The sequence below is a fragment of the Photinus pyralis genome, unplaced genomic scaffold (assembly GCF_008802855.1).
Source record: "Photinus pyralis isolate 1611_PpyrPB1 unplaced genomic scaffold, Ppyr1.3 Ppyr1.4_LG1, whole genome shotgun sequence".
NCBI classification, from domain to species: domain Eukaryota; kingdom Metazoa; phylum Arthropoda; class Insecta; order Coleoptera; family Lampyridae; genus Photinus; species Photinus pyralis.
The window spans coordinates 33,695,818-33,708,730 of record NW_022170249.1 but is presented as its reverse complement, the minus strand read 5'-3'; the positions used below and the strand labels follow the sequence as shown (position 1 = coordinate 33,708,730).

Sequence of the window (12,913 nt, the reverse complement as noted above, 5' to 3'; positions counted from 1 at the left end):
TTGTCACAACTTTTTTAAAGTATTAGGTACGCTGGTTTGTGGTTAGAACACCGTGAAGTGGACGTGTCGACGGTATTAAAAACCTGCACAAAATTCCTGAGAGGCGCTAAATATTAAGTAAAAACCACAATAATATAATCTCGAACGCGTTTCAACTGCTGTCGATATTTTAATATAATATTGTGGTTTATTTGTGTTTTTGTTTTACTTTTTATAAGTTCAACTGCCGCAGATGTTCCGTGCTTCCAAAGCAAGTTTAAAAACCGCTGTTGGAGGAGAAAATGAGTGAGCAATTAAGTAATCTTTATTAGAACCATTGAATAATATTCAGATTCTTTATTCAATGTTACCACTAAGCACTTTACATTCATCCGCTCCTTCTATAAAAAATACGCATTACTTTCACAAATAACTCATGAGGTAGTTTCTGGGGTAGCCGATCTATTAGTGATCGAATTTGCTTATCAGATTCGTCTTCATGGATCAAAGCTAAATTTTGGAGATTAAGCTCGTCGTATACGGAACGAACTACTAAAACAGCATTATCATCTGGCACGCCATAATTTTGTTCTAGGACAGTTTTTTGTGCTGGGGATGCTCGTTCTAACGCCTTTACTATGAACCATGTACATCTACCTTTTTGAATGTCATTGCTATCCCTTCCCGTTGCAGCTTTATGGCCATAACAATCCAAGTAATCATTCTACAAGGTTCGTAAAAAATGTTAAAAGCACTACCTAATCATTTACCTGTAATTGATAGTGCCTTCCAATTTCCATCATAAGGCTGTTTACTTGTTCGTGTAAAACCTCATCGTTTATACCGCATAATAGTAATGCAGATCTAACGAGTAGTGCAAAGAGATTACCGGATTTATAGCGTACGATGTAGTTATACGTGTTTATGTTATACGATTGAAAATACGTTGGACTACCTCTGCTGTAAATCAAATCTCCACATTGTCCCATATAAGCTTTTATATTCGTCTTGTGGAACAATTCAACAAGCGAGATGTAGTTGCGGTGATTCTTGAAGTATTTTTTTAGAATCGTGTATATTCCATTATCTATCCACATTGCATCAGTAATCGCTCGCATTCCAACATTTTCCACCAAATACCAAGAGGGTAATCCACGACGCGTTTGAGAACCGTCTTGAATGTCATCCAGCAGTAGGTAACTAGTATGCAACTGAAATAAGGTACACATTAGTGTTGTTTATTGCACATCGTCATTCTATGGGCGCGTTCCTCGGGTCACTGCTGTCGCAGCGCCACGGAAGCGGTCGTTTGGCGCTTAACAGCGTCCGCCATTTTTCCAGCGAAAATACTTTCCGCTAGAATAGTCAGTGGAAGGTGGGGGTAAAAGTGCGCATGTACCGTGACAGGGACCGCTTTTTGCAGAAAGGGACCAACCAGGGGACCAACCCACATCACTATGAAAATGAGAAAACTTAGGTCAAAATTTATCAAATGCTATCAATTCTAGGCATCAAAATTAAAGTTTACTGGTACTCCACGCCCTAGAAGGATACATATTCTTGTTGAAGGAAATTTTGATTTTTTATAGAAAAAAAAAAATTTTGTGGTCTGAATAATTAGCAAGTCGGCATCATCTGTAGCAGTGTAAGTGGAAATAGTTGCTGATTATAAGGTGCTAATGAGTTGACCAATAATTATAAATTGTAAATTCACTATTTGTTTTTCTAGTGATATGATGGTAACTGACGCATATATCTCAAATACGTTTACTAAAGATTCAAAAATAGAAAATGCATTGTCGAGAAAAGAACAGCTCTTTAATTTCGATTCAATAATATAATAATAATAATAATAATAATTGCCGCAAAAAAACAACACTGGGTTCATTTTTGGCGACAATTATCGAACTACATTTAAATAATTGTTCAAATGATCACATAGGGATCATCAAAAGAATGAGAAAGCTGTGACTCATATAAAATAAAATATAATGAAAAGCAAAACGAAAAAAAACCAACGAGAAAAGTAGAGCAGATCAGAACGAAGAGAAGAAAGGCAAGCAAGCCAACGCAACACAATACACAGCTTGGCAGACAGGGAATAGAACTAAATTACCAATTATCTTATACTTACCATCTGCGCACACCAACCCACGATATGCGCCAATCTAATATTTTCTTCGCTTAACTTATTGGGATCTTCGATTGATGTATAAAACGCTATCGGTAAGAAGGCGGGAATTTTCTTTCCGTGTGGTATATTGTACTCTAACATCTTTCGGAATTCACTTCCAACCTCTGGATGTTTTTTAAAATCTGGTGCATCAGTTAAGTCATCCACTAGGATTGGTAGTAGAGATTTAAAATATGCGCTCGTCTCTTTTGATACAATGTCAATTTCTTCAGGTTTAGCAACGTTTTGGTTGGGAAGGGATCTGAAACATGCACGTCGTTATGCACAAATAGTATACTGCAATTGCGATTTATAATGATAGTATTATGATACAGTCATGTTTTCTTTAAAACATAAAAGCCCAATCCAATCTTTGCCAACAGTTCTCCATTGCATTCATAAATTGCCACTTTTAGTCTACAAGATGAGAATATTTTGCCCCTAATACAACCTCTCAACGTATATCAGGCAAAACGTATTTGCAACTGTAGACTTTGCCTTGGTTTGTATATTTCTTAAGAAATTTGGGCATAAAACATGGCACTATGCGCGAAAGTTTTTACAAAAATGGCTTCTACCTGTTGCGGTAGAATGGAATTTATCCTATAACATTGTGTACGTAAGAATTTGTAACTGATCAAAGTGTTGCTCAGTTGATGTTCAGATCTGACCGTACACAAACACGTAGGTATAGTAATTATGCATTACTTTTAGCACAGACAACACTCGTATGTGCTTTTAGCAATATACAATTTATCTCGCACAACTATAGACAGTTTTATATTATAGAACGATGCCGCAATTGTGAATAATTTTAATAGTCCGGTCAAAATACACATTTCAAATAAACAAAATTCCGACGGAATTGAATTTTGGTAGAGGCCTTAAGTACACCAGTAGAAATAAGTTGCCAAAAGTTCCCATAGATCCCATGTGCGGTAAAGATGTTATTCAAGTTCAACAGTCAACATTTTCTATTTTTTGGATTTTTCTCGCAAACGGCAAGTTTCATCTAACATACAAAAATTATAGACCCATCAAATTATCTACAAAAATGGTCATTATACTTTTTTCTCTAAGAATCACCATTCCTAAGATATCGCCCTTATAAAAGTTGAACGAGTTACATTACTACATGAGATGTATACCACTGCACTGGTGAGGTGGTATACTGATTTAGCGCGTTTTTTTAACGTGGTTTACCCGGTACCCCTACGCAACGATCTGTTATGAAAGAGTTTTATAGGAACATACTGTATTTACGGCATGATGATGATTGACTTTGAAATTGCATTCGTATATGTTGTAATAGGTTGGCAGAATGACTTCAGAAATTCGTACATTAACTGTGGAATAATTCATAAAGGGGAATATAATCCTCCATCCTTGCATATAAGTGCTGTGAAATTGAGTCGTATCACGGTCACACCTCTATTAACCGATTATGTACGTATAACAGATTTCCACCATGACACAGTTTCTACATCGGTGACTAGCATAAAAACAAAGGTTTTTTTCCGCTATTATTTGCTTTCAACGATCCACTAATGAATGCGTTTGGGTTCAGATCGTCACATCCTCTTGAACAAGCTAGCGTAAGGACAGTGCATAAATCCGTTTCAGAAATGAAGGTCAGGAATACAACCCCCAAAAGAGATAAAGCAGCAGTTACACGTTACTCAGTAGTCAAATAGTAACTGTGTACAAATTTCTACCACATTCACAAGTTTCGTTTAATTTAAGAAAACAGTGAAATTGTGTGGAAATTTAAAATGTTTTGACCAAATTTTTTTCTGTAGTTTCTCACAGGATCATACGATCCGTTACACTCTAATGTTATAGCAATAAGCTTACCTTGCGACATTTGGATCGTGGGTATGCTGGAAATATGAGGCTGATCTTGAAAACCTGTACGATCTCTGCAAAAAGCTCTTTATATGTAAACTTAACATGTGTGAAAACATTTTCAAAACGAATTCGACTAAGTTGTGAGATGACACACCTTCACAAGATAACTATGTACCAGAATCTCGGGATTATAATCCGTCGAAATATAATTTAACTGTTATCTAGGCTTATCCGATATGTAGACGAATTAATTAAAAGGAAAAGAAACATCTCCCATACTTGTTTATTCGTTAATCAGAGCGGCTATCTTCTGGTTATAAAATTTGGATAATAAAAAGATCATTAAGAAATTAATGTACAACCCGGATGGACGGCCAACCATTTTGAAACAGACAAGCGCAAAACGTTACATTTTTTCCAACAGTTACCAACCCGAACGTGTTTTGCGCTTGTCTGCTTCAAAATGGTGGCCGTCCATCGGGCTTTTTTTTGGGATTGGGAAATCCTCAGGGATACCCCTGCACGGCTTTATAGCGGAGATAGTGTGAGATTTCCACCCACTAAACCCTTCCCCTGATGTTCAGTTCCATACCCAAATCGGAACCTCGTGAACATTACGTCAGGTAGAGTGGTGTTGGGTGGCCCGGTGTTCGCACACCCTATGGTATAAGTGCTTGTGCTCATTCTCCTCTGGTGGCACTTTCCACCCCTATTCTCATTTTCTCACTTACCGTACACCACGATGACGAAGCTACTCACTCTCTGCCATTTCTGTGACGTTAAACCAATCCCCACTGCCGCCTCAAGTGCTTTCTCGCTCCACCTCATGCACTGGAAGAAAGAATGCTCCTTGTCGTCTCTCATTAGACAGGCGACGCAAAGGTCATCCCCTCTTTGCCCTATCTTGTGGCGGTAGATACCCAGTTCCCCGAGTTCTGTAGCACTGAACAAGCATGTACATACCTAATTTACCTCCTCATGCTTGCGCCAAACCCACTCCCGCACACTCGTAATCATCAGGGTGTGCGTCCAAGGCGTACTTAGGTGCGTTTTTAATGGGATTGTGGAAGTTGGAATGATTTTAATGGTTCTTGAATTTCTGTAGGGTTACTCGGGTATTATGAGGGTGACTTCATAAAGGACTGGTTACTCCAAAATTTTTTACTTTAAATTTGTTCCCTAAGTGGTCGCTCTATTTTTTGTCAAGGGTTACCAGATGCGACCTTGATCGTTTAAATTCGTGAGTAAGGTTGGTGGCATCCGTGCACTGATCTAAATAAAAGATCGATGAACAATACCGTGTTTTAATAATAAACAAATTACGACCTCGCGCAACGTATTAGGCGTCATGCGCAGTAGGCATAAACGAGTAGGTACTAAACTGATTGTTTTGTTGTTAGTTGTCTATACCAAATACGTGCATTACAATTCCATAAAATGTAAATTGGATTTTCGAGCAATCATTTATTTGTATGTAACTAGTTGCAAGTTATTTTACAGTTTCTTTCTGATCAACGACAAAATATGAGACGGAAGAAATAAAAAAGCTACACCGCAGACTCACGAATACGTTGAGGAATTTTCAATTTGTCTAAAAAATCGCTGCGCATCCCATATGTTTTAGGTATCAATTTTAAATTGAGGTCAGTGCGTCCGTCTAGCGCAAGATTCATTTATTGGTTGAACGAGTAAATATGGCCGCTGACATATTATGCGCAGTGTTAAAAAATTGGGAAAAGTGAGGACGCATCCAGTGGGATAGCCGAAAGGGTATTGTGCAATTAGTTTCATAGGCGATCGTAATTAATAAAAAGTCAAACAGAAACGCCAATAAAACACAATAATATATAACATCGGAGCGTTTCAACAGCAAGGCCTTGCTGTCGATGTGGTCGATATTTGAATATACATATATATTATTGTGGTTTATTGGTGTTTTTATAAGTTCAACTGCCACAGGTGTTCCAGTGGTTCCAGAAACGTCAGATTAAGAGAAATAACAGATCATTTAAGGCCAGTGGCGGTTGAAAATTGGACACATATTAACCATATAACATGTGGATAGCAATCTATTGTAACGTTATTTATAAATTCGGGTTCGATTTATATCAATATTTATTAAACAAAACTAACACTATAAAAACCGTACAATTTATATCGATTATTTATATCACACACACTTCGCAATTTATATTTCCGCGCTCGATCTCGTTCGATAGTAAAACTGCCGCGATGTTCGGTCCGCAACCATTTATACACGCAAGCAATGTAAGTCCAGAACATTCGCGCAATTACCAGACACGCTGCAAACATCCCCACCATCGCGCGTCTAGAAAATTCTAGAGCGCCAAAGGCGACGTCATGTCTGGAGCGTTTCCGTTACACTATCATATTCTGATGATCTCGAATTCGACTCCTGTGAATATACGACTACGATTGTGCATAATAAAGAATGTATGTATCTGTAATAAAATCGTTAATTTATTTACTACATACTAAGGGGCCCATTCTTTATATTGTCGTTAACAAACGATATCGTAATGGTAGCGATTTGATCTTGCACAATAGTTATATTCAGTATCAATATGTCACACAGAATAGAGAAAGTCGTTGCCGAACGATAACCGCTGTGCAACGAGATCGTTACGCGTTAGAGAATAGGTCTCTAAATCAGTATTTCACAAACTATGGGTGAATAGTGAATGACCCCTAAAGGTTCCTTTGGTGCGACGGATATTTATTGATTTGGCGAATTGGCGGAGTGCGGTCACGTGATCTAAAAGCCGTGACGGGAAACCCTATTAGCTAAACAGAAAACCCCGCCACTCTTCAAATGATCAAATAACCAATTAGACCTAAATCTCCGTCGCACTAAAGGCACCTTAATAGGCGATTCGCTACTGTATAAAACATAAAACTAAAACAAATATATTAAACATTTCAATTTGAACAAATAAGACAGCATTAAGTAGTTCCACGACTCGCTACTAGGGAATCTAAGCATTACCAATATTTATACCCTCTTTTCTGTAAGACAACTAAGAGGTGGGTTCCAAGAGGAAATTTTGTTGGATGGATTGGAGCCCAGTCAACTTTGGGAACCACCGTACTACCTATATACATAATTCTTTGTATTAAGCTAATTTGTGGTTAAATCACAGTGCAGTAGCGTGTCGACTGTATAAAACTGCAAACATTACTGGGGGGCGCTAATTATTAACGATTCTCGAGATCGTTTATAATTTTGTATTGCTGTCTGTCTATCCGTCTGCACGATAATTTTGTGCGGAAACGTCCGATCGCTTTGAAAATTGATACACATCTTCTACAGGATATAAGAAAGGTCTGCACGTAGACTAACGGACCAAAAAGTTACAGCCCAAAAACTGCCCAAACGTCCAAAAAGGATTTCTTTTATAATTCTTGTTACAAAGAACATATGAATGTCCACTTTTCTCTATTGGTAAATATTCCTTAAATCTCAGGTAACTATGCAGATGCATAAACAACATTGCGCATGCGCAACCCATTTTTTGTATTTGTGCAATCCCACGTTTTCTATTTGTTAAGATATTTAATTGAAATGTTGTATCTAGTGTTGTATACAGGCACCTCAAATTAAAGGAAAACTAATACCAATCAAAAAATTTGTTTTTCGCATGCGCAATTCGATTTTTTGACATCTCTGTTAGTGATTATGAACCGAATAGGGATTTACAGTATAGTTGAATTCCGTAGTTCTAATTTAATAAGCGTATACCTGAAAGCATAAAACAATTTTTTGGACAGTAAAAGTTTCTTTAAAAATAGTGGCTGATTAGAAAGAAAATAATGAACATGTGCAATATTAGAGCTTTATTCAAAACGAGATTATTGTGGCGGGCTCTGTGACGTAATAAGCCCGACCAATCAGCTGCTAGAACCATTCAGATGACATACGACTTGGCAATATTGCAGGAGCATGTCATTTGTAACTTGCGTCACCTGTCACAGGCGCTTTTCACTTGTCGTTTAACCATTGAATTTATAACTATCAGAAGCGCAGGTTAAATGGCAGGATATGTGACTGTTTTCAATAGTTTAAATTACAAGACGTAGATGTCTCTACCATCGAGAAAGATGAATAATAATGTCAGTTTTTTACCTTTGTTAATTATTATACAGGAATCTGTAATGAACCCACTATCTCGATTTGTAATTGTTGTATACAGAATTCTAGATACCCAAGAAACGTACTTATAAGGCATTTATGTGGCACACAGGATGTTGAATGACGTAAGATAAACATTCTTCCTTTCATGAATCGTGACCTACTTAACATTCCTTAAGGAAGATTGAATTACATTTGAACAGGAAAGCAAAAAATACGCAGGCATCCTTGATCACTGTAACAGAAATTAAATGTACCTACCTATCTATTCTTAATTTTTGTGTGTGTCGGTTAAACCGTTGCCACCGGTTAAACTACCTAGGACAGGGGTCGGCAACCTATTGAAACGGAAGAGCTAAAAATTACAATTTACAAAATTTCCCAATTTTTAAAAAGAGCCACAAATAATTTTTGATTCAATATTATAGTTTTTGGCTATATACAGGGTCCTGCAACAGTCCGTCGGTTTTTCCTACATAGCTGATAGATACCTGGTAAAAATATTGGTGGTTGCGGATCTACAGAAATTATTTTTGAATGTACAGGGTGTTCCATTTTTACGATGTCAATTAATAACTGATCTTTTTAAATAGAACATCCTGAATATTTGGTTGTTTCAATGCCGTTTGTTCAAAGTGCTATAACTATTCTTTTTCAAATGGAACTACCACTATTTTATTTCGCTATTCGCTTTTGTCTTCTCTTAAATGTTTATAAGGGGTGCCCTGTGCTTAAACTCCGCAGTGTTTAGGTTATTCAATATTTTTCACAAAAGTACCTACTCATTAATTAATTACGTGTTTATACATCGGAGTAGGCTGGCTATAATAAAAAAAACAAAAGAATACCAGAAAGTAAACAAGTGTCAAAAATTAGATAATTATTTGCTGCAAGTATACTTTTGATACAAAATAAGATTAATTAAAAAGGCGAATTTCGAACAAATGAACTAATTTCTTTAGATAAATACGGAGAGCCGCAACTTTATAGGTATCAAAAGAGCCGCAGGTTGCCGACCCCTGATCTAGGATCACACGTCACACCTGGCAATTTTGATACAAAATAAAAAGGTCGTTAACCTCTTTTCTTTTAAATTCTGACGTTTGAAATTTGTTCTCAATGGTTAATCGATAACTTATCGATAATTATCGATTAATAGATAGTCAATCGATAAATTTAAAAAAAATGGTCGACCGGTCAACAAAAAAAGAATTTTTTGCGCATGGGATTTACACAATATATATTCTGACTATAATAAGCAAAAATAAATAAAAAGTGCGATTAAGACATCGAAAATATTTGCTTTTACAAAAGTTACAGCGATTTGATTGAAAGCTTTCAGGGGCGAAAATTAAAGCTGGAATCTTTGTTTTCCCTAAAAAAAAAAAGAAAAATGGAGGGTGATATTTTTCCGCGGTTACTTAGCAAAGAGGAAAAAAAATCCTGGAACAGTTTTAAGGCAATAGTCCATGGTTTCCCGTTCAGTGTTTCCTGGGAAACCATAGAGCTGAAAATTATGACGAGCTGACAGGATTTGGTTTTGTATCATGGGGTATAGAATGTCTCTAAAGAATAAAGATGCACAGGTTACATTCTCATTTAGATCAATTTAAGGATAATATGGGAGCTTATTCGGAATAAGGACAACACTTTCTCGAGACAATGGAACTTAGGCACCTTCCCAAGGCCAGGAAGTTGGAAGCATGATGGAAGATCAGATTCAGTTGAACATGACAAAAACAGCAAAACTGTTCCATTTTTAAACATTTAGACTCTAAGATAAACAAATTATAAATGTAGAAACGTTACCATTTAATAAATCATGCCTATGTAAGTAGGATTCTATAGGTATTTTTATTTTTTGGTTTTTTGCATTTTTTTCACACAAAAACAAATACATAACCATTTTTTGTTCTAATTCTTATTTGTGGCTATAGAAGCAATAAAAATAAGGTATATATGTCCCATGCGCAAAAATGCTGTAGACCGGTGTAATTTATCGAAAATGTTAAAGGATTGGTCGATAAACCTATAATTACCGATAATCTATCGATTAATCTCACAACTAAACTATTAAGATAGATAATTATCGAGAGAATTTTTAACGACATAAACTTTTCAATGTTTAGGTATACCAGTTTACTTCCAACAAAAGCGATGTAAGAGCGTTGTTGAGTTGCCATATGAGCACAATTCACAACCTACTGCTGTACTCATTTTTGAGGATTATCGTTTACTTGATCACCTTTGATTTCAGAAAACTTGAGCATCAAAAGATCCTGTTTTATTTAAATTATCTCTCGCAATATCAATACCAAAAAAACAAAAATGTTAGCGAGTGTACGCATGGATGATGTAATATATCGATTGAGAATATATATCGATGAGATTTATGAAAAAGTATCGATAGTTTTCTCTTGATAATTTCCGCTACTTATTTATTAATCAATAAATATCAGAGATAGACAATTTTCGTGGCAATAATAATCGATTATTATCAGCAGCTAACAATCATTATTAATTATTTTCAAAAGTTATCGATAATTATAAAAAGTTATCGATAATTATCAAACGTTATCGATCATTATCGAAAATTAGCGTTACGATTTATCGATAATTGTCGATTATTATCGAAAGTTAACGATTAATCGATAATTATCAGACTGAACAGACTTATCGATAAATCGATAACAATTTCATTTATCGCTCAGCTCTAGTAGGTATACGAATTCACGTAAACTGGGACCGATTTATTTGTGCACAATGCTGCATGGTTATAAAAAAAGCTGATTCGCGAAATTTAGTTATCAAATGTGAATGTGGAAATGATGTAGCTGCCTGCTTGCAACGGACAATATTTTGCCTTCAAATTTTTTTTGATCGTTTTTTAATAACAAAATCTCCCGCTTTCAGTAAAAATGTGGAACCTGCCTATTTTACTGCCTGTGAATAGAATGTATGAAATTGCATTCCTTCAAGGACAAGGACTGCAAGCTTCGTTCGTCTAAATGTATTATTATTTACATTACAAATTTACGCAATGCTTCTTAAGGGATCTATTTTTAGAACATTCCAATCCTATTTATAAAACCATTCCAATGATAACACAAAAAACATCCGGAGTTCCTGACATCTGACGATTAAAAAGGAAAATATTCGAATGGTCAAAATAAATGGTTTGTAATGCTGCCATCTAATGTCAATGTAACGCTCCACTTTCGATCGCCCACGGACTTTCAAACGATCGAACTGCCCCTAGCGGCGGCCAGTTGGCACATGGTCACAAACTGTTATATGGGATCCGCGCTTCTGATAGTTATAAATTCAATGGTTTAACTTTCGCGTTAGATGCAGTTAAAACATGTCTCTTAAAACATCAAATCCGACAACGTCAAACTCTCGCACAAGGTTTCCGGCTCACTTCTACGTGATTGGTTGTAGGTTTGTGACGTATTTACTATTTAGACTGAAGCGTTTCAAATTCGTATTAAAAACACAGTTTTTCAATAATTCATTTTGAGTTTATTTTACTCGCAAATAAAAATTGAGGACACTCGGGTCTCTTTATTTTTAATGTACTTTGTAGATCAGAAATAAAAAATGAAGCCGGGATGCCCCCAAACGAAGGTGAGTACTTGCTCAACGCTACCCGCTTAATTTACATCACACTGCTTAAACAGATTCAAGCCCCCAAAAGGGGATGAAGTGGCAGTGGAAACTTTTAGTAGGTACGTTATTCAGTATGTCAAATAGTAACTGTATACAAATTTGTAGGTCTCACATTAAATTGAGTGGAAATTTAAAATATTTTGACCACTTTTTATTTTATAGTTTCTCTACAGAATCATACGGTCCGATACACTACCCTAATGTTATAGCAACAAACTTACCTTGCGCCATTTGAATTTTGTATATGCTCGAAAAGTTGAGCTGACCTTAAAAACCTATACGATCTTTGCAATAAGCGCTTCATAAGTATGTAAAGTTACGATGTGTGAAAACATTTTCAAAACGACTTGAATTAAGTTGTGAAACGAACAAACCTGTAGGTACTCGTAGTATGATTTTGTTGTTATAAACCGCCGCAATGTAATTTAATTTAACTGTTAGGATTATCCCACAACTGCCATACTTGTTTATTAGTTAATCAGAGCAAATAGTTTTGACTTCATTTTCTGGTTATACAATTTGGATAATAAAATGATTATAGAGGAGAGTTGTAGAGCGGTGATGGATTACATCTTAAATGGCACTGAAGATAAATTACCTACATTTACAATTTATCTCATTTATCGACGCATGCTGTAAAGTGATCTCTAAGTTTTAAACATTAACAAATTATTAACTATGAAGACATAATTGTTAAAAGTAAAACTCCTTGACTAACATATTATTTAAAGTTTAAACGTACCTAATTGAATATTAATGTACAACCGGAACCTGTTTGTGGTTGTAGGTTTCAAAATGGTTGGCCGTCCATCCGGCTTTATTTAGGATTAGGCAATCCTTACGGATACCGCTGCTTGGCTCTATAGCGAGAGTAGTGTGGGACACCCCCCACTAAACCTTACCCCTGATATTATAACCAACTTGGAACCGCATGAACATTACTTTAGGTTGGGTGGCCCGGTGTTAGTACACCCTATAGTAATTGCTTGTGCACATTTTCCTCTTGTGTTACTTTCCACCTCTACTCTCATTTTCTCTCGTACTGTACATCAAAAGGTGACGACAACTTACTCTTTTCCATCTCTCCTGTTGGC

General features: G+C 36.1%; 1 protein-coding gene across 1 annotated transcript; it reads right to left on the bottom strand.

Moving 5' to 3' along the window:
• Positions 1-364: 364 nt before the first annotated feature.
• On the bottom strand, positions 365-4,149 carry LOC116159258 (farnesyl pyrophosphate synthase-like). The gene is made up of 4 exons (XM_031472210.1): positions 4,007-4,149; positions 2,114-2,414; positions 750-1,190; positions 365-703 (listed from the first exon to the last, which is right to left on the bottom strand). The coding sequence occupies exons 1-4, from the start codon at positions 4,114-4,116 to the stop codon at positions 368-370; spliced, it is 1,188 nt and encodes a 395-aa protein (XP_031328070.1). The 5' UTR covers positions 4,117-4,149; the 3' UTR covers positions 365-367.
• Positions 4,150-12,913: the final 8,764 nt, after the last annotated feature.